This window comes from Limanda limanda, chromosome 15, assembly GCF_963576545.1.
Source record: "Limanda limanda chromosome 15, fLimLim1.1, whole genome shotgun sequence".
NCBI classification, from domain to species: domain Eukaryota; kingdom Metazoa; phylum Chordata; class Actinopteri; order Pleuronectiformes; family Pleuronectidae; genus Limanda; species Limanda limanda.
This window is the reverse complement of record NC_083650.1, coordinates 3,477,689-3,502,973: the sequence shown is the minus strand read 5'-3', so window position 1 is coordinate 3,502,973 and position 25,285 is coordinate 3,477,689. Positions and strand designations below refer to the sequence as shown.

The window sequence follows — 25,285 nt, the reverse complement described above, 5'->3', positions numbered from 1 at the left end:
TCAGTCTAATTGGAATCACTTGTTAGAGCTGTTGGAGGGTGAACCTTTTTTTCTGAGAAGACAAACATAAGAAGATAAAAAATGGAAAAATGGAAAGAATTTCACATTTTGTTCTGAATGAAGAATGATTCCACAAACTCAAAACAGCAGCCTGTAGTTGTGATGCAGAGGTTGATTGGATTCCTGTGGTGTGAAATATCCTGGATGAAGTCGTCAAGCTGTCATTTCACTCTCATGCTCAACATTATTGCTCCGGATGAACAAATATAACTTTGACCTTTCAGAAAAACTGTGGGCGTCTCGCGAGTGGAGGGAATATGTTTATGTGCCATTTGATTAAAAAGCAGGTTGCAGCAGTATTCCGAACAGATTATGTCATCAGGCGTCATTTTATGTTCTGTTAAAAAAAATTCGATCTATCTATCTCTCTATCTATCACCGTATCTATCTGAATAAACAACAGGATACAAATAATAAAGATTTGTTCAGTTATTTGTCGGAGGCAGGGTTATTGTTGTGTTTCTATATGTACATATGCCATAGAGATGCTTATACACAAATACACACATCCTATTTTATGATATATGACAGGATTAGACTGCTTGATGGTAAACAGCAGATGGTGAAACGATGCAGAAAGCAGGAGTATTAAAAGTGATATTCAGAAACCACTGCACAAATGAGTGATAGAGAACAAAGCATTCAAATAAAACTACAAGTCTAAATATAATCCCTGCATGGTGTTGGGCAGTTAAAGCTAACTGCAGGATTATCAGACAAACAGAAACACAATACTTAAAGGCTTGAAACATCCGAGAGGACACAAAGCACTTATTGGTTCATGTTCCCTCAGTGTATATTCAACATCTGCATTTTGATTATGGTTAATTGTGCAGATTCCATTATTTTCGTGGAATTGTGTAGATTAACAGTTCATTAATTAGAACTCAGTCGCTGCCTTGTAATAATTTTTCATAGAGACTGTATAACAATCCGCTGATTATAGTGTTGTGTCTCTTTACATATTGTAATGACTAACAGTGTCCTAGGAAAATGATACAATAATTACAATAACACAAATGTGTTTTTTTTCTAAATTTATGCATAGTGCATCCATCCATCCATTCATCTTATTTCTGTACCTTATTATTATCCTTTGCAGGTTCACAGTGTGTTTGAACCTTTCCCATCATGCACAGGGAGACATTTGAATGTAATAAATAAAAGAAGATGCTGATGGGTAATAACTGGAATGCAGGGTTTTATCAGTTTATCACAATATATTGTTTTGCTTTGATGTCATATCCATCAAGTTGACATTATAATACATCGAGCGGTGGATCAGGAGAGTTTTATCAGCACGTCAACCCCCACATGAGGCATAAAGTGTCAAACTGAGACAAGCTGCACAGTTTCCCTCATGCATACGTTTGTTGACGAGTTTGAATTTATACTTTTTGAATTGGAGTTTTGTAAAACTGCCACAAACTAAAGTCAGAATGAATTCAATGCAAAGATACACCGACCTCGTTCACCATTGAATTTCATTGCGTGCACATTGCTCTCACTGTAGGTAAGGACAAGTAATTAATCCATAATTCTGCACAGGCCATGATACATTATAATTAAACACAGTTGAGGCTCATCTGCAGATTTTTCTCTGGAGTCAAATATAAACTGTTCTACTTTAGAGAAAATACAGTTTCATCGGTTTTTCAATTATGAAACATGTCTTCATCTTAAAGTGTAGGTGCAGATGGGTTTGCTTTTAATTTGTGTCCCTGTGGCTGTTTGCCAGTGTGATTATTGACGAGTCTTTTAACCACAGTGTCACGACGGCTGCTTTAACAGACCTGTGCTGCCGTAGATTGTCTCAGGAGACAGACAGAGGTGTGGGAGCTCTTGACTTCTCCCATGGGACCGATTGAAGGATTCCACTCCTCTATCTGCATGACTTAATATGCGTCTGCATTCTGATCACATCCCAGGAAAAACACACGGCAAACAAGTGTAGTTGTCCCAGTGCAACAGAGGAAACGGGGGTTGGCGTTGGTTTTACAGCAAACATCTTAAAGCTTGTTTTACACTGTGCTGTACACTGTAAAACTAATTAGGACCCAGGCTGGATTTACTGAGGCACAGCCATTCAAAATAGCTTATTAACATAATAGTCAAGGTATAACAGTGATGTGCAACTCACAAATATTATTACTCTTCTGTTTTTCTGCCGCACTATTTTCTATTCTTTTTTTGTTCATGAAAATGCTTTGAAAAAACAGAATATAAAAAATAAAGATAAGGAAAAAGATGAAATAATAATATTCTACCATGGATAGACGTGGAGAGGACAAACATGCACGTTAGAGGAAACAGCTGCAGATGTTTGATGTAGTGGAATCTGAATATGTAAAAAAAATCCATATGCAGGACAAATCAGAACATGAGATATCCACAATGTAAATATTTCAAAAGAGAGAATCTGTTTGGTTCCTATAATAGACTGGTATATAGAGATGATATATAATGCATGACTAACTGGCAGTTCCCTCCTTACCTCCTTCCTTCCTTCCCTCCTTCCCTCCTTCCCTCCTTCCCTCCTTCCCTCCTTCCTTCCTTCCCTCCTTTTTCCCAGCCTGTGCAGTGGGCGGGACCGTGTGAGTGACAGCTCTAGCATTGTGCTCCAGCTCTGATCCGTCTGGGACTGGGGCTTCTCGCTGGTAACTGCCTCGTCTGCAGCGCTCTCTCTCTCTCTCCCTCCTCCCACCTCTTATCTGTATCTCTACACACCTCCACACCCCTTTCCCTCTTTTTCTTTGGAGTTTTCTGTATGCTCCCTTTTTTTCCTCAGGTTTCTGTATGCATTCTGCATCTTTACTCATCCCCCTCCCTGCTAGCGGAGGTGGGCACGCTTCCCAGTGCTGGTGCATCTAGCAGGTGCAGCCTCTTTCTCTCCTCTCTCGCTCACTCACTCCCTCCCTCCCTCCCTCCCTCCCTCCCTCTCTCTATCTCTCGCTCTCTCGCTCTACCAGTGTGCACCCTCTGCTCCCTCTGTGCTTTTTCCATCATTCGTTCTCTGCCTCTCAGCGGCGGCAGCTCAGGGAAGCAGCCGTGTTTGCGTCTGCATCCCAATTGCCACAGGTAAGGCAGCTGCATTGTCGATCGATGCCAACTCCAGAGAGGGCTTGGGAGCCTTTGCTGTTGCGGCTGCAAGTTCTCATCCCGGTGCGGGTCGCACATTCCTAATCATCTCCAAGAAGGCATCCTGGGGGAAGGACGAGCAAAGGATCCCAGCAACCAGACCAACAAATCACAGGCTGACTCTAAAGAGTGCAGGCTTTCAGGAACAGAGGGAACATCGGCACTCAGAAAGAGAGGAGAGACATTCATTGGGATATATTTAAAACATTGTGACCTCCTGTTTGAGATTTTCTTCTCATCTCTTGCTTTCTGCTATTTCTGTTTCAATCAATTTCATCCTCTCGCTGCCTCTCATCCTCCTCCACTCTGGTTTTATCCCTCTGTGGCGGAATGCACCTTGCAAACAGATGAGGAGATGCTCTCTGAGCGCTTGCTGCAGTATTAACGGACAGTGCACTGAGACAGCAGGGCGCTGAGCGGACAGCTTGGGGAAATCTGATCCACCGCCGGGTGGAGAAGGAGCAGGATCACGCGTCGCAGTTGCAGATTTATCCGCCCTGTGATACCGCTGCACGACAACACCCTTCATTCTGCTTTCTCCCTCTCTCCTCCTCTCTCTGTGCTCATGTGAAGTGTTGCTTTTTGACTGGATCCAGAAAAATTAATTGGATTCTACTGCTTTATTTTTAGCCTCACTGGAATTTGGAGCACGCACAAAGGAATCAAAGTGGGTTTGGATCAAAAGCGTGATGAATACAGGATCTTCAGGCTGATTGAAAGGCAAAGACTGAGAAAGATAACGGATAATCCAAGGAGATTGTTGGACGGAAGCAGAAACGGCTGATTCTCCTGCTTTGAATCTCCGTTCAGTTACGAAAAGGAGGATTTTTGGAGCTGAGGGACGCTGACTCGGCTGAAGCTGTTGGAACGGGCTGCACTGGGAAACATTTCTCCTTTTTTAGGGCTCCAGTTCAGGGTGGTGAAGCAACAAGACCCACCCTGCAAGTTTCATTCCCCTGATTAGACAGTAATGGACAGTCGTGGATTGATCACAGAGGAGACATCTATTGCATGTTGAATAGAAATCGCTGTGGATTTTTGATGCAGTGGCATCCGGACAGTGATGCCATGGATTCCACACATGCACAGATGTAAATCTGTTCCTTGCAAACCATCTCTCCCTCCCGTCTTTCTCTCTGTTCCTCTTTCTTCCCGTTGGATGCATCACTTCTTCTCCTCCCTTGGTTTATCCTGCTGTGGACATCCAGAAGTTTACCTTTGCTTCTGTTGGACATCAGGACTTAAGCAAGACTAAACACGGACTAACTGGTCGATTACCCATCAATGCCTGCTCTCCCATTTTTCACTGGGTGTCTCCGAGTGTGGATTTGTGTGCTTGTGTGTTTGTGATTTCGTGTTTGCATGTATCTGCACCCCTCCCTTTCTCTCTATCCTTGGATTACATATCGTGTGCGTGTAATTGAGGGTGAAATTCCGTCGGGTCCTTCTTCGCCTTTCTCTTTGTGTCTTCTTGATGTCCCACTCTTTTTGGAACCTTTCTGGCATGTGCTACCGATGCCTAACACAGGGTTAACCCTCAATGAGCCATAAAGGACGGCAGGGAAGGATGAGCGAGTGTTCCGGAGCAGCTGTATCCGGAGTGGTGATCCTGGAGGAGCCTGAGGTTTCAGGGGCAACCGGGGGCCGTCGGGAGGGCCAGGCCCAGGATCAAGGTCCCCTCCGCTGTGCCGTTTGGCCACGCCAGCAGACATGGCTGTGTGTGGTCCCTTTACTTATCGGTTTCATTGGCCTTGGATTGAGCTTGATGCTGTTGAAATGGATTGTTGTTGGCACAGTGCGGGATTATGTGCCGACGGACTTGGTGGATGCTAATCGAATAGGCCAGGATCCTATCTTCCTCTCCAAGCCAAGCGGGATTCCCAAAAGTCCCGATACTACCACAACTACGATTACTCCCACAGCTGATGGCGGGAACCCAACGGCTAGAACTGTAACTGTTGCTAAAGGTAGAGCTCGCTCAACCGCTACAACCACTACTATAAACCCCAGAGGAGGTGGAGCCTCGGGGAGCCAAGTAACCCCTCGGAATCATGGAAATCGTAACGGACGTGGACCTTCAGGTTTTACTACAACCACAGCAGCACCAAGGACCACCTTCATAATTGGAGCAGCGACATCTAGCCCCTCTCCGTCCAATCCGACCGTGCTACATGACTCAACGCAGATGTGGACCCCGGCGCATACTACTACTGAGACCGCCTCCACTACGCTCACCACCCGTACACATGGCCACCGCAAAGCACGTAAGTCACTCGCCTTATTCAAGTTCAACAGTTTTGGGTCTTTGAACCTTAACGTGATTGTTGGAAGTTTGCTTTGTTTGATCAGATTAATGGGCTGATTCGTCAGTGGAATTCCACGGGTGTGTGGGAGGTTCCTTGGTTGGTTCCTTATCAACAAGGCTGATGTTTCAATACATTGTATTAATTATATTTTATTGACATTTTTGAACAGTTATCCCGTCCGTTTGCTTTGCGATTGACGTGCAATGCTTTTCAGCTTTGGAAACTGTAAATCTGTAAATCTGACACACCGCTGGACTGAGAATTACAGAGGTGTGATCGATGCCATTGATTGCTACAGTAAGGAAATCTGAAGTGTTGCAGGACTCAATAATCAATCCCTCTGCTATGGTTGGTAGCACCATGTTCCTGTGCTGCTTCATGTTGTGGTTGCCTTGTGATAACATCATGGAAGATGGTGCAGACACTGCAGCTTTGGTCTTGGACAGAAGATGTTTGTCTTGAATTTGGTAATTTATTTCGTCACATTAAATGGATGTGAATTGGTGCAAAGCTTCAATCATGCTAATTTTTTCCTTTTTTTGCTAAGTGCTCAGCGCACTTAGCACCTTGTGGTCATTTATGTGTTAGATGTGAAGAACTCAAACTAGGTTCAAGCTACTTAGACACGAGTTTCTGGAAATGATTATGTTTTCCTGCATGTATTTAATGTATCAAATGTTGTCCTGCTTGTTTTGTTAACTGAAGAAACATGATTTGCACTCATTAACTTCACTTGGCATCCATGCACCCTCATGTACACTGAGGGAGGTTGTTTACTTGCAGTAATCTTGAAAGTACATGTCACACTTACGTGCTGATCCATTCTCGTGAACCTCCGAACAGTTTCTATATTTGTAAAGAGGCTCACAAATCGTGTCTGAACCCACATATACTTATCAGTCTTTGGATCTTAATTGACTTGAAATGAAATTTGTTCTTATCCATTAATGAAGGAATTCGGATTTTTAGTACCTTTGCTCTTGACATTGCTGTCCTTGACTCAAGTCATGCAAGCAATCATGCTATTGATTAGTGCTGCAGGGGATTTCCTTACTCAAATGAATGCCAAACACACACACACACACACACACACACACACACATCCTCGCAGCTTCCTCCATGATAAATCTTCCAGCTCTCAAAATGGTGTCACATTATCTGCTGGACGTCCCTGTGCTTGTGATGATTCTGTCTCTGATTCCGGGCTCGGACATCTTCTCAGGAGCAGGAAGCTGTTTCATTTTAGCGGGCATTTGATGAAATTTAGATGATACAGGCTCATGCATCTCATGCTGTTGATCTCATAGCATGATACTAATATATGTCACTTATGCATTGTGTGTTTGTTGTATGCAATGTGATTGATCTGCACTGACCCAAATGGCTCGATGATGCGTTTAAGCTGAAATCTTGTTGCCATCCCTCATCATATGATCCGTTGCAATGTGTGATTTACACAATCACTGCCATTTATTCAATTAGCGATAATTACATGATGACAGTCATTTCATAAATGTGGTAAACAAACCCAACGCGTTCCACCTGCTGTGGTTTCGGTTCACTTGACTGCAAAGTTGCTTCTTTTGTTTCCATGATAATGAAAATGTCCCCAGACTACACTGGAGAATGTTCCCTCTGATAATTAGAAACCTTGGAGGGTGTGTGTGTATGTGTGTGTGTGTGTGTCTGTGTGTGTGTGTGTGCATCATTTCATTACCAGGAGGAAAAATGAAGGCCATTCATCATCTATTCATTTATTAATTAACCGTTAAAAAAGAATGCCATATCTCCAGCAAGTGCGCCTGAAAGCCATTAAGCCTCGTTGATAGATATCCCAGGGAAAATGTTACTCCTTCCCCAGCTCGCCTATGAAAGTTCTGCCACTACAGAGCAGCCAACTCATTTGATAATCCTAAACACCGTCCCTCCCCCTTTATTCTACCACCCACATGCTGCTTTGATTTGAAAAGGCCATAATTTTCACATTAACCGTCCATTATGTGTGAATGTGTTCGGCGGTACTACCGAATGGCCCGTGTTGGCTCGTGCTCAGGAACGGAGAGAATTATATTAATTTAAGTAAAGCTGGGCCATCTGGGTGCTTTTATCGATGCTGTCACTGTCTTTGTGTGTCACAGAATTAAGATGGACGTGGATGTTAATCGACACTGGGCTGTGGAGCTTCCAGTCGCCGGCTATTGCCTTTAGAGCTGTGAATTGGAATGAGCCTGCATGTGCTGCTGCTATAAATTCCCATTTGGGAGTTTTCCTGCTGCAGCATCCTCCACGCTGCATGAAAAAAAAATGGGAGGCCGCTGGAGGAGTGAATGCAGAACGGAGCCGACAACTGAGAGAGATGATACCATTACAGGGAGGCGGGTGACCTCTGCTCTGCAGGGCAAAGTGTCAGGGGAAGCCTCAGCGATAATGAGAGGGATATCAGGCAAACTGGAAATCGCATATCTGCCGTTATTTGTGAAATAGAAAATAAACCAAGAGGAAGAGAATCAGAAATCAGAAGCTAGAAAATAAAAGATGAGTCAATGTTGTGATGAGTGAATCCCTTCCAGAAGAAAACAAAAGGAAGTGAGCTGGTCAGCTCAGCCTGGAGTTACATCACTAACATGATTGTCAGGTCCGTGCTCCGGAGTTCGTCCCGGTGCAGCCGGAGGTCTTTGTCTCGGCGCTGAGCCACTCAGTGCGATGAGGTTTCAGTCAGACAGTGGCCCTGAAACCTAAATCCAGATTAACAGCCCATCACCGTGACTGTGCAAGCAACAGAATTACAGGAGCCTACCTATCACTCACACACACTCACACACACTCGCTACATGGGCTTAACAGCAGCCTGGATGTTGAATGATTGTTTTAATGGTCTTTGCAGAGATGTTTTTTATTAAATAACGACCTGAGGAGACATGTTGAAGAGGGCGTGTTCTCTTTGCTGCGTGTCAGGTTCCTGGAGCCACTTCATGGAGGGAAAGGTTTACAGTTATATTAACACACAAATAGATTGGTGGCTATTGTCGCTTTGTGTGACAACAGTATGGTGCAGGGTCTTCTATTCTTATTTGAGTGTTTATGGCAAATGATGCAGAGTCATGAAATATCACAAGTGCCTTGTGCTAACGTCTAAATGTCTAAATAGCAAAGTGGAAATGTGTTAGAATCTGAAGCTCTTAACGTGACGTCTGCAGCGCTGCACCGATCTTTCAGAGCATATTATAGTTTCCAGCAAAAAGATTTTTATTAGATCACAAGAACAATTGCATTTTTCAACCACACAAAATTGGATGAAAATCTGATCCAGAAACCTTCACGAGGCCTCTATGATCAGGATACAGTTCCAAATCTGTAGAAAGCCGGGATTATTCCAGGGCTGTGTTTCAATGAAATTGCTCTTGACATTTGTGATCTTATTCTCTGCTATCTAATCCCCTGCATGCTCATATTTTCATGGTTTTTTAAAGGGGTTTTGAAAATATGAGCAACGATTGCAATCCAACATGTAGTTTCCAATGTTCCTCAGCCAACGTTGAGTATAACAAGTTCTAAAGTACAACACTACCGTTGTCTGGTCTATGTGTTGTGTGTTATAATGTGTTTGTGTTTCAATATTTTGCAGTGGAGCAGGAACTTGTGGTAACAAGAGCATACAGTTTCCAATCTGCTCCAAATTTCACACTTAATAAGAGTCTGAAGTCTTCTACACGGCAAAATTCAAAAGTCATAGCGCCACCTACTGACTGCACAGAGTGCCTAATGTCACAATCATCATTCCATTACATGAGATTTTCCTGATCAAGTCTACACGGTGATAAAACGCATGTTTAGTTCATGCTCTCGATCATTTGTGCAGTAATTGTTATAACCTGACTCAAAGCTGCGTGTCCTGTGATCTCTGCCTGTTTCTCTAGAAATCTCTATGTGTGTTGTTGTGTCGTCACTTTGACACTTCATTAATTTCATCTACTTATTAAATTAACTCAGGCTTTCATCTTTGCCGGGCACCACTGAGGGCATCAGGTCCATGTTTGTGTTTCACTAATCAGCTCATATGGAGAGATTTCAGGTTTTAAACCAGATTGTAGATTTCAGAATCTTTACAGTTGGATTAGTTGTGTGAGCTGCTTAGTAACAGGATCCCTATGGGGTTTCTCCATGTATGCATGACTGTGCCTGTGCACTGAAAATTGCCCACGCTCGCTCGGGTGTCAGCAGCAGCTCACGGACGTGTGTCCCCATGTTCTCTGTGTGTGTGACCCAGCTGTGACCTCCTGTGTGAATGAGGACTGAAATTAGCCCCGCCCTCCACGGCTCCCCTGCAGCTCGAATGGCAAAGTTACAGCTTTAATGGGAAGCAAAACAGTATGTGGACAAGATGAATTTTGTCACTTGATATCTAGAATGTAGATGTTGTGATGCTCACTGTAGAAATGTTATGTTTCCTTGAGATGTACCTGGGATAATAATAAATTGGCCCCTAAAGATCATATTTTGAACAGATATTTTCCACCCACACATTTTATCATACCTTCATTAGTATGAACATGGCATTAATCCAAATCATTTTTATAAATATATATAAATATGTCCACCTTACAAGTCATTAACAATTAAATTCAACCTTTTTAAACTGATTCAAGACAAATTAAACTTGTTACAATTGATATATATATTTTTTTACAGTGTACCCGTTTCTACTCCAATTTACAACCTGTTCAGATATTCTGTTGCAAACCTTGACGCAAACTTGTTGGGTTGGTATCCAACACACACACACACACACACACACACACACACACACACGCACACATACACGACTCGGAAGTCTTGTAATCAAAATGTCTGGGGAAGCCAGCATGTGTATTCCCACACATCTAAATGATGAATGCTCACACTCTCCTCATGTTCCACTTCATTTAACCGCCAGGATAACTTATAGCCAATCACACACATTGTTCCCTAAAAGATCAAGACGTTCTCTAATTTACTGCATCACAGTCGGTTTATGTCCAGGACGCCTGGTGCTTGACCGTTTAGCTGAGTGCGGCTAGATCCTGTCGTGGCGTCCCGATTAGTGTTTTAATTTGGGGGAGACGCCGTGCGTGCTAAGCTTAACGTCACATTGATTTATTCTGATGAAACGTCTTGCAGGGGGAAGAGCCATGAAATATTAATGACGCGAAAGAGAAACATGTTCAATATGTAGAGGGAAAGTGTAAATAATTGAAGATGGCCCTTTGACGAATTATGCCAGGCCGAGCAATTCCCTGTGCAGGCGAACTCCTTCAGTGAATGACGGTGTTCAGGCGGCGTTCAATCCCCGACGCGGTGGAGGAGAGGGAAGTTGAAAAGTGTTATTTTCTGAGATTTTTCTCAACATTTCTTCACGACTGCCGAGGTGGAAATTATCCATCGTCCTCTCTTCTCTCCGCTTCCCTCCCGAGCTCATCTAAATCACACAAATCCAGATGATGAAGAGGTGCAAATTGGTTAAATCTTGCCGCTAACTTCTTGGAGCTTTTAATAATGAATTCAGGTGGAAGTGTGGCCTTGATTAGATGAGACTTTTTATTGCATTTTATTGGAGCCAGTGGCGGGAAAGGTGGCGGCTGACGAGATGTAAGAGTTCGTTCCAGGATTCACCTGCATCTGCTCCTCAGATGAAGCTGCCACCTGCAAGTTTTTACATTACATTTCATTTAGCTGAGGCTTTTACCCAAAGCGACTTAGAATCAATGCATTCAACATCTATGAGGGGCAATTTTTTTCAGCATCTTGCCCAAGGACACTTCGGCATGGGCTGGGATTCAAGCTGCTGACCTTCTGGTTGGAGGAGCACCCCCTCAGACCACACCCGCCCAAAGTTAGCTGCTCCACCAATCATCATTCTCCAAGATGTTTGACTCCTGATGGAATACAGAATTGGACGAGTCTAAAGGTGTTGTGTATTTTGACTTGCTTGGCATTAAACGTGGTTAACCGTCATTTAGCAACTAATCGTCATTTAGCAACTAATCCATACATGACATCATAAAACGGTATGTAAATTGTGTCCAAAACCTAATATTTAGTTTACAAATTTTATATGATACATCAGGGAGCCAACAGTATGAACAGCCCAGATTGATTTGTAGGTTATTAAATAAGAGAGGTTTCCAAACAGGCCAATAATCAACACCCCCCTTTTCCCACAGCTCACCTTTCCCTCTCTCTCTCCCTTATTAAATCCAGTAGCCGGCCTACAGCAGAGAACCGTTAAACCCAAGTGAGCAAATAAACACCCGACTGTTAGGAGTCCGACCGCGGCCAACAGCTGCTGTCACAGTTTGTTTCTCTGTCGTCGAGACGAGAGAAGTTCAGGACATGACAAACGAGAGCAATAATCTGCAGCTGGACAACTGAGCTGTGGGTAGAAATGACAGCTTTGGCAAATAGGTTGCAACAGGAAATGCAATTGCAACCAAGACAATAGGCAATGTAGGGACCACTTCAGGTTAGGGAAAGATTGTGCTCTTTTTGCAACCTTCGTACACATCTTTTCTGTATTTTGTAACCGTGACCAAGCTGTGTCCCAGTCAGACCAGTTTAACATATCATCTCTCTGCATAGGGGAAGACCCACAGAGGTTAAGAACATGAAACCTCCCACCAGTCAGAACTGAGGCACCTTGGAAGAGAAGTGGAACACAAACCAGTCCAGTTGTTTACTACTACAGTTTCTGAGGATCCATGCAAACCAACTGTCTGATAACCTGACGTCCACTTTAACCACTTCCTCATTCCTTCAATTAAAAACCCTCGATGAACAAAATCAACCCAGTGATTACGTTTGGTGCAACATATATTTCCCATAATGCAGTTCAGGAACAGGGGGTTGTTCCTTTCACTTTTATTCACCGAGTAGATACAAATGCAAATTCTTCTCTTTGTTGGAGAACTCACTTTTGACATTTCCCCTGTTTGCAAGCCACTCGCCCGAGTCCAGTCCACATCAGCCGCAGGAGCCTCGGTAATAGGAACCGGACGAGCTGACCTTGAGACAGGGAGGGAGAGAGAGAGAGAGGAAAGAGAGAGAGAGAGGAAAGAGGGGATGAGATGGCAGAGGAGGAGAACAAAAATGCAATCATTTAGCTCAGTGAAAGAGAAATGGTATCAAACTGTTACTGGTGCTGCCCTGAGTCGTTGGCTTTCTGATCGCTCAGAGCACACTCAGGTTAAATAATCTCTGTCGAAGCATTTTATCTCTGCTAATAGCGTTGTTTACTAACAGGTGCCGGCAGCATAATGAGCAGCAGGCAGTGGGGGGGGGGGTGAGGGGGGTTGCAGACGTGTCTCCAGTCCACTGCGTCACTGGTGTGTATTTTATGTCTGAAGCTTAAAACTAAGGTCGAACTCTTTCCCTTGACTTGTTTGACCTGAAGCTGTCGACAAATATTACATGAATTAATAAATCTGCCTCTCGGAGACTCGTTAGACGACCGAAAGTTAATGAAGAAATAAATCTCAGGCCAACAATAACACAGTCACTTGGTTTGTTTTAGTCTTTTTTCAATCAATTGTCGTCTGGTAAATGATGGACCTCATTTGTTTTGTGCTCTTAAGTCTCAACAAGCACTCAAAGTGTTTTACAGCTCGAGTCACATTCACTGATTCATGTCAGTCTGTGAATGATGAAGGATGTCGGGGGGGCAGTTTGGAGTCTGTAGCCCAAGGACAATAAGATGAGATAAGATGAGATAGAAAGAAATAAGAGAAGATAAGAAAAGATAAGATAAGAGGGAATAATGGATCAGACACTAAGTAAAGGTATGAACAAGTAAATAATACAATATAAACACATAGAACTATAAAGTACAATGTACACATATGAAGATGCACAGATAGAAAATGATTAATTTCTCAAAGGGATCGGAGGAGCCAGGGATCGAACTACCACACACCACCCCACCCGCTCTCCCTCCTGAGCCACAGCTCCTCACAGGAACTGGGTCAAAAGTAATGAATTTTCTCAAGTACATTTTTGCCTTTGAATCAAACACTTTAATTAACTCTCTGGTTACATGTGCTCACACATACAGGTACATTAGGATTAAAAGATCAAATTGAATTACCCAATTCTATATAATGCATCATTAATAATAATCCAATACCTTGAATCCTATTATCATTACAGAGTTATAATGAACTGCGGAACGTGACTTTACTTCACAGTGTTTCAACGTCGGCGTCACATGAATCTATGAAATGCTTTTCCTGAGCATTCATCCTGACATCAGCACCGGTTAAAGTTTCCTCCCTCTCGGTCACTTATGGATTATGATTCTTCATATGTGGGCATGTCGGCCACACGAGCTTCCTCAGCCGGCCTGGACACCGTTTTGATTCTCTCCCGGTGTTTCTGCGACTCAGCAGTTTAGCTGTGAGCCCTGCGAGCGAGCCGCCCCGGCGCTTGGGCGTGGGTTCTGATTATCCCGAGCTCGCTGCATTTTGTTACCGCGGTTATTTTTAGCTTCAAAGAGCGATGCCAGCTCCTGTGTGAGAGGACGCATGGAGCTGGCTGCTCTGGTGGAGGCCTACGAGCCGACAGAGCTGCAGGGAAATGGCCCAGAAAAGCACAGAGGAGACGGCAGGGACGGCGAAGACGGCTTTTATTTTGGAAACATTACAGCTATGGTCAGTTTGTTATGTTAAGCCGCGTCAGAAAGTCTTTCTCCAGTGCTGGATGTGTTTATTTCGGGGAAGCTGCCACTGTGCTGTATCTTATTATGCAAAGCAGCAGCAATTTGAGGCGTCGACGATGAGAGTCTAAAGACGGAGGAGGCTATTTTCCAAGAAACCAGAGCTGTTAAACCGCACATTACATATTATATTGCCACACAGGAGGTTTCCTGGGGGAAATGGGAAGCTGTCTAGAAGGTCACTGTCACCTTGATGGGAAACACAACTCAGTAACACACACACACACACACACACACACAGTTGCAGAGAGCTAAGCTTGGTGTCATATGCTTCACATTGGTCCTCTCAGCTCTGTCCTTGGGGCAGATGGTTACATCATTTGTGTTTTGGAGCCCGACATGGAGCATGTGTTTGTTTGTATCTGTGTTTGTGTGTGTGTGTGTTTGTGTGTGTGTGGGCGTGTGTTTGTGTGTGTGTGTGTGGGCGTGTGTGGGTGTGTGTGTGTGTGTGTGGGCAATCAGTTGATAGCACTTTTTCTCAGTATTCTGACAAAGTTATTTTCCCTTCTATCAAAAGTAGAAATATTTGTGATTTGCATTGTTAATCCAGCATAAAAACACTTTCAGATCATCACAAACACATGGTTGCGTCTTCTAATTGTTTATTTTGTCCAGAAATCCGTCGAATTTAATGACATTTGGCTTAAAACAGAGCAATGCAGCAGATCCTCCCATTGGAGGAACAATTATGTGACATTGTCCTTTGATAAATGACTTAAGTGTTTCTGTCAAATCACTGTTGATTAGCTTTTCTGTCAATCCATCAATGCTCATCTCTCCCCACTCGTTCTTCTCTTGCTCCGTCTCTTGTCTCTTTCTTTTCTCTCTAACCTCGGGACACGGCTGACAGCTGTCTCCCAGTGACGTTCTGTGACAAGTCGGGTGAACTGGTGGGTTGTCTGTCTGCATGCGTCTTTCTGAAAGAAACACAGATCTACTTATGACAGGTGGACTCTCTCTCTCTCTCTCTCTCTCTCTCTCTCTCTCTCTCTCTCTCTCTCTCTCTGACTTCTGTTTCTCTCTCTCTCTCTCTCTCTCTCTCTCTCTCTCTCCAGGGTGAGTGACTCAGCATTTGGGAGTTAAAGAAATAGTATTGCACGGCCGCTCTCTAAGCGATGCAGGAGAGAGGGGGGGGGGGGGATGTGATGGGATTGTGAGGTTTTAGGCAAAGAGTAAAACGCGAGGAAGGAATGAATGAGACAAAAACGGAGGAGAGGTGAGGCGAAGTGCAGGCTGAGAAATGTGCGAGTTAGAAATGCATTGTGGGGGCAGAAGGTGATTTTGCCGGAGGAAACCTTTCCACCGGGCGAGATGAAGGAAACCAGATGGAAACCAGCCTCTCATCCATCTCGCAGCAGTGAGCTCTCCCTTCACACACCCCCCTCCCTCCCTCCATCTTCTCCTCTCTGCCCACTCAGTTCATTTACATTTACATTACATCCAGCTGGAGTTGATTTGGTGGCGAGTGATGGATGGCGAGGTTCTGATGCTGTTTATAGAAACGGGCTCAGGGGGTTAGCAGTGTCAGCTGTTTGCAAGGTGGTGAGCGCAGTCTGACACAATGTGGGAAGCTCGTTAGCGAGTGAATCGCCAGCTGAAGCTGTGGCGACCTCTGTTTCCAGGAGACGAGGGTTAAATGGCTGCAGCTCGTCCCTGTAACTCGTACATGAAACATGCGTCTGACAATGAAACACAATAGTTTACATGATGCAGAGAAACCTCAAGTTCGGGACTTGAGGACTTTTGCTAAAGTTCTACTTGAACTCAATTAGTTTTACACAGGGAAGCAATTTGTATGCCTCCAAACTGCATTTGGAAAAGATTCAACATTTGAACTTTGCTGTCTTTTAGTATAATAATATGATAAATTTGGCTTTTATTATCTGAGAGCAATAATACATTCCACTAAAAGCATTTAACTCCTGCACTGAATCCTCCTGCAGGTTGAGCAGTGCCCTCTCTGCACAGAGCCGGGCTGTGGACGAGGACACGGCAGATCAAGACAGGATTAATATCATTGGGTACATCTGTGACACACACAACAAAAATCTACCAGGCAGAAACCAACGCTGTCATATCAGAGATTTTGTTTGTAATGCCAGATGGTCATGCTCTGCAAAAAAGAGAAAGAATCCCAGTGATCTCCCTGGAATCCCTTCTCCTGCTCAACACTTCAGCTTCCTCCTGAACATGAACACATCCTTACTGCATAGAGTGATTCAGTCTCACAGCAAGGTTATTTGTTATTAACTCTATTTGCAGTTTCTTAGCCGCGGACGGTTTGATAACCACTTGTTCTTTTTTAGCGAGAGGATTTTTTAGTTTGTTCACCAACAGATCTGCAGCAAAAACAAACTCCAGGCTGCTGGTGAACACGCTCCTGCAGCCGTGGCCTTTATGGCTCCTCACAGATTGTAGTTAGATATTGCTGTCCAGGTAAAACAAGCAGAGGCCCTGCAGTGTGTGTGTGTGTCTGTGTGTGTAGCTCTGTCTGCAGTGGCATCACAGGGTGTTGCTGCAGGAGGTGAATGCATTTCAATATGTGCCAATGAAGACGAAGGGGTGTGGAGGATGTGCTGAGAAAGACCAGGGATGTGTTAATAAAAGGGAAAACGGTGGGAACACGGAGGTAAATACTCCACAGCTATTGCAATATGTCCCAGCATGCACTGGGTGAGAGGCAGGGCCCAGCCAGGGAAGCTCACCAGGTCATCACAGGACGCACAGAGGAACACTTTCACAGTTAGATTCACGCTTCAGGCAATTTAGAGTTTCCAATTCGTGCATGTCTCTGGACTGCAGGAGGTGTGGGAGAGAACGAGGGCGCCCGTGGGAAATGAGAGAGCGTGCACCTCGTCTGGTCGCCCCCCCCCCCCACCCCCCGGCTGACGTACGAGCCGCTGATTGTGAGGCATAAATGAAACGGTTAATGACTCCGTTGCGACGCCTGAACTGATGCATCGCTTCACTGGTCAGCGGCAAAACACTGCAGCCTCATCAGGAAGCTATTATCACTGTTGTTTACATCCAATAATGAGATTCTCTGGAGATGAACACCTCTGTGTGTGTACATATACATAAATATATTTAGCTCTTTGCACATTGAGTTCCTCCTCTGATGAACATGTCAGAGTCATGAGCTGTCAACACCACAACCGCCACTTGTCAGCAGCGACTTATGGCCGACGCCAAGCACACACACACACACACACACACACACACACACACACACAGACACACACAAAGACAGCTGGGGCGTCAGTCTTCCAGCTCCACACTCTGGAGAGCGCCACAGAGGAAGATGGACAGACAGGAGCTGTCAGCGAGGACACAGGGACACAGAGTCGGCCTCTCACTTAAAAATAATGATCCACGCGTGAAGCGTCAACTCGGCTTTAATTAGATCGGAAGATAATTATCTGAGCAGGAGTCACTCATCCTGATCAGGGTGTGAATTACTGGCTGGAGAGGATGTTGAGTTAAGTGAGAGGCGGCTTGTTTGAAGACACTGTTGAGTTTAGTTAGTGCCGATTTAGGATTAAACCATTTGCTCTTATGGGGAGCTACATTGGTACCATTGTTTTTTGGAATATTCATGATAATTCCCTTTGGTAGGCAAAGATTTCAATGAACCATCCAGCACAAGACCAACTGCTCCTCCTTTTCCAGAAGAACCTGCAGGAGGATTTTCAGATTTCAAGAGATCGACTGGGATTGTACATTTTGCAAATTACAATTAAATAATTGTTAGGTTGAGACATGTTTATAGTGTCAAATCTCAAATGCTAATGGTAAAAATCCAGGTGATTTATATGTTTCTACACAGGTTTTTATATGCAATAGATTATAGATTATTGACTCGTTTCCCATTGCCAATAAAGAAGTTTGTCTCGCAGGTTTTCTTTTTCCATGTTGCGTAATTTTTAATGTCACCAATGCAGTGAAAACCTGCAGAGTCATTTGAACTGGGAGCGAATGCACATTGAATGTGCATTCACATTGCAGAAGCCAGTTGTTTGTGGGCATTAGTGAGTCTTTGACACAACTAAACAGGAAATGTTTCCTTTCCTGTGGATGACATTGCATTTTTTCCTTTCCCCGAAACATATGAAAGGATGTAACTAATGGATTCTGAGAAAAATATTATTAAATTGACAAATTCGACCTGAATGATGCCTTCACCAAATGATCACGATTTATTTGAGCACTTCATATTGAATCCAAACCCTCTCAGTCTCTGCTCAGGGATCTTTGTCCTCTGTCTCTCTCTCAGTGGATCGAGAAGCAGGTTCAGCTGAACGACAGGAGCGACAGCAGCGTTCTGTCCGTCTCGTCCCCATTCATCCTCCCATTAGCGTTTGGTTTGGCGGCGTCACGACATGTGTACGCTCCCCTATATATTATAAATCATCTGTTTCCAAAGTGCACCGAGCAACCCCACGCTTACGCCTTTTAAATCCTACATCAACGCCGCAGCATTAATAATGAATATCTGGCTTCACAATAGGCCACTGAGGCTACACAGTATGTCAATGGACTGCGAGCGCGGCTGCACACTCAGGATGTTCTGTGTGGTTATGCTTGAGTAGAGAACATTCAGCGTAACCTTCCCACTCGTATGTATAAATGTTCATTTCGTATGCTGACACACGGCCATTAAAGGGATTGTAGTGTTTGCAGCGGGGACCTGACACCCGGGCACTGACCTGTGGCCCACACAGCTGGATTATGATTCCTCTCACTCTGTGGCGGAGGTGTGAGTGTGAGTGAGCGGGACGTCTATCTGAATGAGTGTGGTGTTGCCAAGTGCACGTTTAGCTCTATAATTCTAACAAGAAGAAAAAAAACGTGTTTGTTCTACAGTTTAAAAATGTATCACATGCATTCACTCAGCATGCACGTGCCTTCAGGCAAAAGGTGTAGATGTAAAATGAATGTTTTCATATGTGATGCGATGCATTTCACATGAAGCGTCGGAGTCACGTTGGTTTCATGTGTTTACGTGGTTTGTTTCAGCCTAAAATCGTTTTGCAGGTGGTTTTTGCAACTGGCCTCAACAGAAAAGAGAGGAAATGAATTAAAATGTTGAAATCATGCAACAAAAAACAAGGATTATTTGTCGGTGGAAAGTATGGTCTGGTATAAACATCTGTTTGGTGCACAGCTCACATGACATCACCGTGTACTGACGCCGTAGTGCCTGATAAAAACACAACAAGTGAGGAGACATATAAAACTTCATGTAATATTGCCATTTTGTCAGTCTTGCGATGATTTTTTGTTAGTGATGTGTTCAGTGTGTACATGATGTAACATTTACGCACATGAGCTCCTGTTGGGAGGTTTTCAATTGTGTGTGTTGAGGGATTGTGTGTTTGCATGCGAAGCAGCGGCCTCACATCTCATCTCAAATAAGCTCTCGCATGGATATCACATGAAACATCATCCGGCCTGAGTGTGAGATCCATCAGGTCGGCTCCAGTGTGACTGTCTCCCGGGCTCCAGCGGCTCCAGCGGCTCACACACACACACACACACACACACACACACACACACACACACACACACACACACACACACACACACACACACACACACACACACGTCATAGGGCACGGACGCCATTAACCTCCTGCTCGGGGCTTCGCTGGGATTACTGCGACTTCGCTGGTGACCCTATTCTCTCTCTCCGCCTCTTACTATCCCTCTCTCCCTCCCTCCCTCTTGCCCCTCCTCCTTCTCGCTCTTAGTATAAACAAACCTCCCCCGTTAAGCCCCCCCTCCCTCCCTCCCTCAGTCCTTTAATCACAAGTTAAGTTACGACATGTTACAGATGTTTGCTCTCCGTCACCAAAGCCTTTCAGCAGCGGCCTCGTCAGTGACACTCTGGACCCGACTCGCCTGCATCCATCTTGTGCCTTTTGTACGTTTACTCACAGACTCACTGCAACCTTTGTGATCTTATTCACATTCAACATCACCTAGAAATCAATCATCAATCAATCAAGTTTTATTTGTATAGCCCACATTCACAAATAACAATTCGTCTCATGGGGCTTTAACATTGTGTGACATCCTCTGTCCTTAACCCTCAACAAGAGTAAGGAAAAACTACTAAAAACCCTTTTCACAGGTAAAAATATGTAGAAACCTCAGAGAGAGCCACATGTGAGGGATCCCTCTCTCAGGACGGACAGGAGTGCAATAGATGTCAGGTGTAAGAAAACATCATCAGGATTTTTAGCAGCATCCATGAGGCTAAACATTTTTCAATACTATGTGTCAGGCAGTCCCGCTGCAATCACAGTCTCTGGCCAGCAGCCAGCAAGACCACGATCCAGCATCAGGATGAGATCCACTGTAATCCACAGTCATTGTCCACCGCCGCCAGTTAGAATCCATTATCAGCTGCCGCCTCGGTCGTGGTCCGTCATCATCCGATGCCAAAGCGACAATACCCTGGATAATGACGGCAGGTTTTAATGTACACATAATGAGTTTAAATTTCCATTGAGTTGTCACAGGTACGGTGTGATCCTGCTTTTCCATCACAACTCTGTGTGTAATTTGAAACAGGAGGTTCATCGGCATAAGTAAGACTGAGAATCACATTAACATGATTGTTAATGACGCAGATAACGGTTTTCATCACTTTCCTTCAGGACGCAAATGGGCCAAATGGAACAGAGCAGTGCAGCTATTACAATAATGTGGAGGAATATTCACATGTTGTGTGTTTGTAACGTCTACGATCATTTAATCATTAAGAAGAAATTAATGTTTTACCTGAACTGCAACATTTATTTCAATGACTATGACACCATTCAAGAACTTGATTGCAATAATGAAACACAACAAATGTATAAAAACTATATATTAATATCAAAAATAATGTATATTTAATAAGAATATAAGCAACACAACTCGAGGTAACAAGGGTGTAAAGAGCAAAACATGTTAATGACTGAAAATGTGATGCTCATTAAGTTTTTAATAATATAACCGTGACTGGGATAATGAGAAAGTGTCATATTTTAAACCAAATTACATTAATTCACTGTTATTTTATTAGAAAGTTATATCTGTGAGTATCCGGTGTTTATAGTATATTCTTACAATTAGGTAAAATTGTCAATCTCATGTTTTTTAAAGTGCAACTCAGACAAATCTTACATTGACTGGGTGAAACTCCGTCTTTCTCTTCATCTTTCCTTCTTCTTTCCTTCCTTCCGTCAGTGCTGCTTTAATTTCCTCCTCTTCTCCTCTGCCATTAGAAATCGGGGCAAATGCCATCTTGTTTCTGGAACTTTCTCTCACACTCATTACAGTGCCAGATCCCCTCCGGCCGCCAACATCCAAACACACATTAACCTTTATAGTGAGGCTTTTTTCTGTCCCTCCATTTCCCTCTCTCTCTCTCCCTCCTCCACCCCTCCACCCCGACCCCTCCCCACCCCCTTATTTGGCAGCGGATGGAATGATTTGGGGGGTTTTTGGGCAGCAGCTGTGATGATGTATGTGCTGCACACGAGGCCTCATCCAGCTGTGACAGTTACTGCTCCTCTGCGACAGAGCTGGGAAGAGGAAGGAGCTGCGTTCAAACCTTTGTGACTCTGCATTAATAAACAATGAGGTGCCTGTGACTCTGATGCATATAGAGGTTTTCAGTGTAATGCTTTGAAAAGCCTTCAGTATCAGGAAGAGACGTCCCTTTTTCCTGCTGTTTTTAAGCTCCAGTCTGATCACAGGCGGCACGATTCCACGAGCCTCGGTGGAGTTGGGATCCTCTGACAGCCAGGAACCGGAGATCATTGATGTGGAGTCTTAGAAATGTACAAAGGTTGCAAGAGGAATTAAGTGTAACGGTAACTGGCTGTCTTTGTGAAACTGCTTTGCAAACTTCTTCCGCGGAAACTTTCTAAAACAGTCCAAACTAAAAGCTGCTTTCAGAAGTTCAGACAATCTCCTGAAATTATCCACGTGGTCTGAATGTGAGAAAACAAATGTCCGAGCTGGTGACATTCTCTGGAGTTTCTCCTTCTAGCCCCCCTGTAAAGACTCGGGATAACGTCCATTCGAGCCCCTGTTAGAATACAGCAGGAGTATATCAGGAAGATTCACTGGGTTGATGACAAGAGGTAGAAACAACAAGATTACAAATATCTCAGGATGAGAGAGAGACATGTTGAAGACACAGAGAGAGAGAGACCAATAAAGTTCAGACCAGTAGCTGCAGTAAAGGTAGGGAATACTGTCAAAAAAATTATATTAATTTGAGTTTCCAAACATTTAAGTCCAGCTGTAATTACTTTACACTGCCACAGGTTCATCATAATTCCCCGGGCCAGTCGTAGTAAGAGCTAAGCTCCGCCCCTGCAGAGACGCCGTGTTCCATTGAGCTTCTGATTGAACAGGAACAATTAACAACCTGCCTCTGCAAATCCCTTCAAGTTATGTCTGGAGCCATTTGGGCGAAGGACTTTCCCTGTCTGAAATCCTACAGTATGTATACAACCTGTTTACAGGAGTAAATTGTCAAACCTGCCTGAAGGAATTAGGCTTTAATTACCAGCGCAGGTTCCACTGGCTGGCTGACTCTGAGTTCTACAGTGAGGAATGTGCCGGGCGTCTGCAGCTTTTACTTCACTGGTGAATTTGCTTCAGCGTATCTTGCTAATGCACGCCTGTGTGTGGCTGTCAGCACCAGCAGCTCTGTGTCTGCATGTGCTGTCATGGGGGGGGTGTTATGTTATACTTTAATATTTTAGCTCACAGTCTTTGCAACTTATTAACCTGTGTCTGACTCTATTTCACTCTCACACCTTGAGATGAAGGGTTGCTGCTGGTTTTACTCCTTTTGCTTAAGCTGCTTTCAGACCTCAGACCTCTCTGTAAATAATCTAACAGTCACATTTAATTTTGGTCCTTGGAAACTGGCGTCAAGTTTTCTGCTTGAAATATACGTGTTTTAAGTCGTACTCTGCACTTCCCATCCTGGTTTCAGGGATGTAAACGCTGATGTCGCCCTGGAGTCAGTGACTTAGCTTCAGTTTTCATGTCGGCTCAGATTTTACAGCTAAAATTACATTTGAGCAAATCATGTCCTGATGGAGTCATGGTGCATTAGCTCCTCAGCTCCTGATTGATCTGTAACCAGAGACGAGCAGACAACAATCAACTAGATCGTGTCTAAGCACTGATCCCAATCTCTATCTGATCATACTGACTTTAGGCATATATATATATATTTATTTTTTTACATTATGTTTAATTGGATTTACGGATATTCCGGTTTTGAAATAATGACAAAGAAAAAAAGCATCATTATCTTTTTACTTCTTGTTCTGTATATTCTACCATTTGCTATTTTCCTCTTCCTCCTCCTCCTCCTCCTCCTCCTCCTCATTCTTCTCTCTGTCTCCTCCATCGACAACACCCCACATCCCATATTCATTTTTCTCTTTGCTTGTTGCCGGAGGAGATGAAGCTGTCACGCCCGTCTCTAATGACATAAAACCCACTAGACTTGTTCTATTGCCCCCCCTCTCTCATCTCTCCATTCTTGTCTGTTCCCTCCGTCGTCGGCTCGCCCTGACCCCCCACCTGGGCGTGGCGTGGCTTCTGCCTCCATCCCATACTTATTGCTGAGTGTTTCAGTGGAGTGGCAGTGGGAGCGCCAGGGGTCCGAGCGGTGATGGATGGCCGTTCCTGCGGCCCTCTCCCTCCCATTCCCCCCCGATCGCTCTCCTCTCATTGCCTTCCCGGGGCCCGGCTCTGCTGGTAATGGCTTGAAACATGATATGACTCTAACCCGGTGTTTGCCGAGGGAGAGGGAAGGAGTCCCCTCGCCAGACAGAGTAAGGCCTCAATCTGACAGGCTGAATCAGGGAGGGCTTCTGCAGTGAGCAGCCTGCTGATTTACAGTGTGGAGGCAGGCGGGCGGGGGGGGGGGGGGGGGGGACTGTGCACAGAGAATCAGTCTTTAAAAAGGATGACACGAGGGACGGTATGAATAAAACATATGAGAAATCTGCACCGTCACTCTTTCACCCTCTTAATTTATTTATCTCAGGTTTAAACATCCAGCGATCTTCTCTGCATACGGAGGAAAACATCATTCATACAATTACAAGCTGCTTCTGCAACGGAGCAACTCGTACATAACAGCGCATCATAAAACATTAGCTGCCATCCAGATGGTTTCATTAAAGCAACATCAGCCTCTTTCTTTAAACTATAGCCACCGCTGAGAAACAAGTGCAACATCTGGATAAGAGCTGTGAGTGAATCTGTCGCTCCAAACCACCAGCGGTGAATAAAGATGGACGACATGAACGCTCCCACTTCGTGCAAAGTTCCCATTTAATTTGAGGGACACTTAGACTTGTTAGTTTGGCTCCAGCCACAAGGGGGCGATCCAGATGATTCGGCTTCACTCTCGGGAGCCGTCAGGTTGTCCATCTTGTTTCAGAGTCTGTGATTGTGCCGGAGCTGTTGAACGTTTTCAAAGTAAAAGTAGTTTTGTTTATCTCTCTCTATACATATAGTCTGTGGTCCATTCTTCATTGTCTTATCTTTAATTTTTCCAAGCCATAGTTTAGCAGTAACAGAGAACAACTGACTGCTGCAGACAGACCAGTGTAGGATCCCATGACCCTGCAGGTCTAACCTGACACTTGCATGGAAAACGAAATGACAAACAGAGAAATGAGGCAAGCATCAGCGTGTCAGTGTGGAAGTCGCCTGGAGGGACGGTGGGCTGCAGTCTGGAGGGACGGAGGTTGAATCTGAGTTGCAAAGTTAAACTTAGAAGCAGCTTCATGGCCTCAAAAAGGAAAAGGACATGCTTTTAACAGGTGAATCAATGAGGATCCACTGGTAACATCCATAGTGCAGCTTCTTCTTCAGCCTGTGTAGATGTGCAGACGGGATAAGATCAACCTCTTTCTCGTTTATCTGACATCTGTTTCCAGAACAACGGCCACATCTGGGTAATCAAGGTGTTTGGTCCAGTCAAGTGTTAAGAGGGTTTCATCTC

At 44.3% G+C, this 25,285-nt stretch overlaps 1 protein-coding gene across 1 annotated transcript in view; it reads left to right on the top strand.

Annotated features, from left to right (window-relative positions):
• The first annotated feature begins 4,738 nt into the window (after positions 1-4,738).
• Positions 4,739-25,285, top strand: part of LOC133020526 (pro-neuregulin-3, membrane-bound isoform) — a 288,466-nt gene continuing 267,919 nt past the window's right edge. Inside the window, exon 1 of the mRNA XM_061087112.1 lies at positions 4,739-5,462. Coding sequence (XP_060943095.1) covers positions 4,739-5,462 — 724 coding nt within the window. The remainder of the gene's footprint in view (positions 5,463-25,285) is intronic.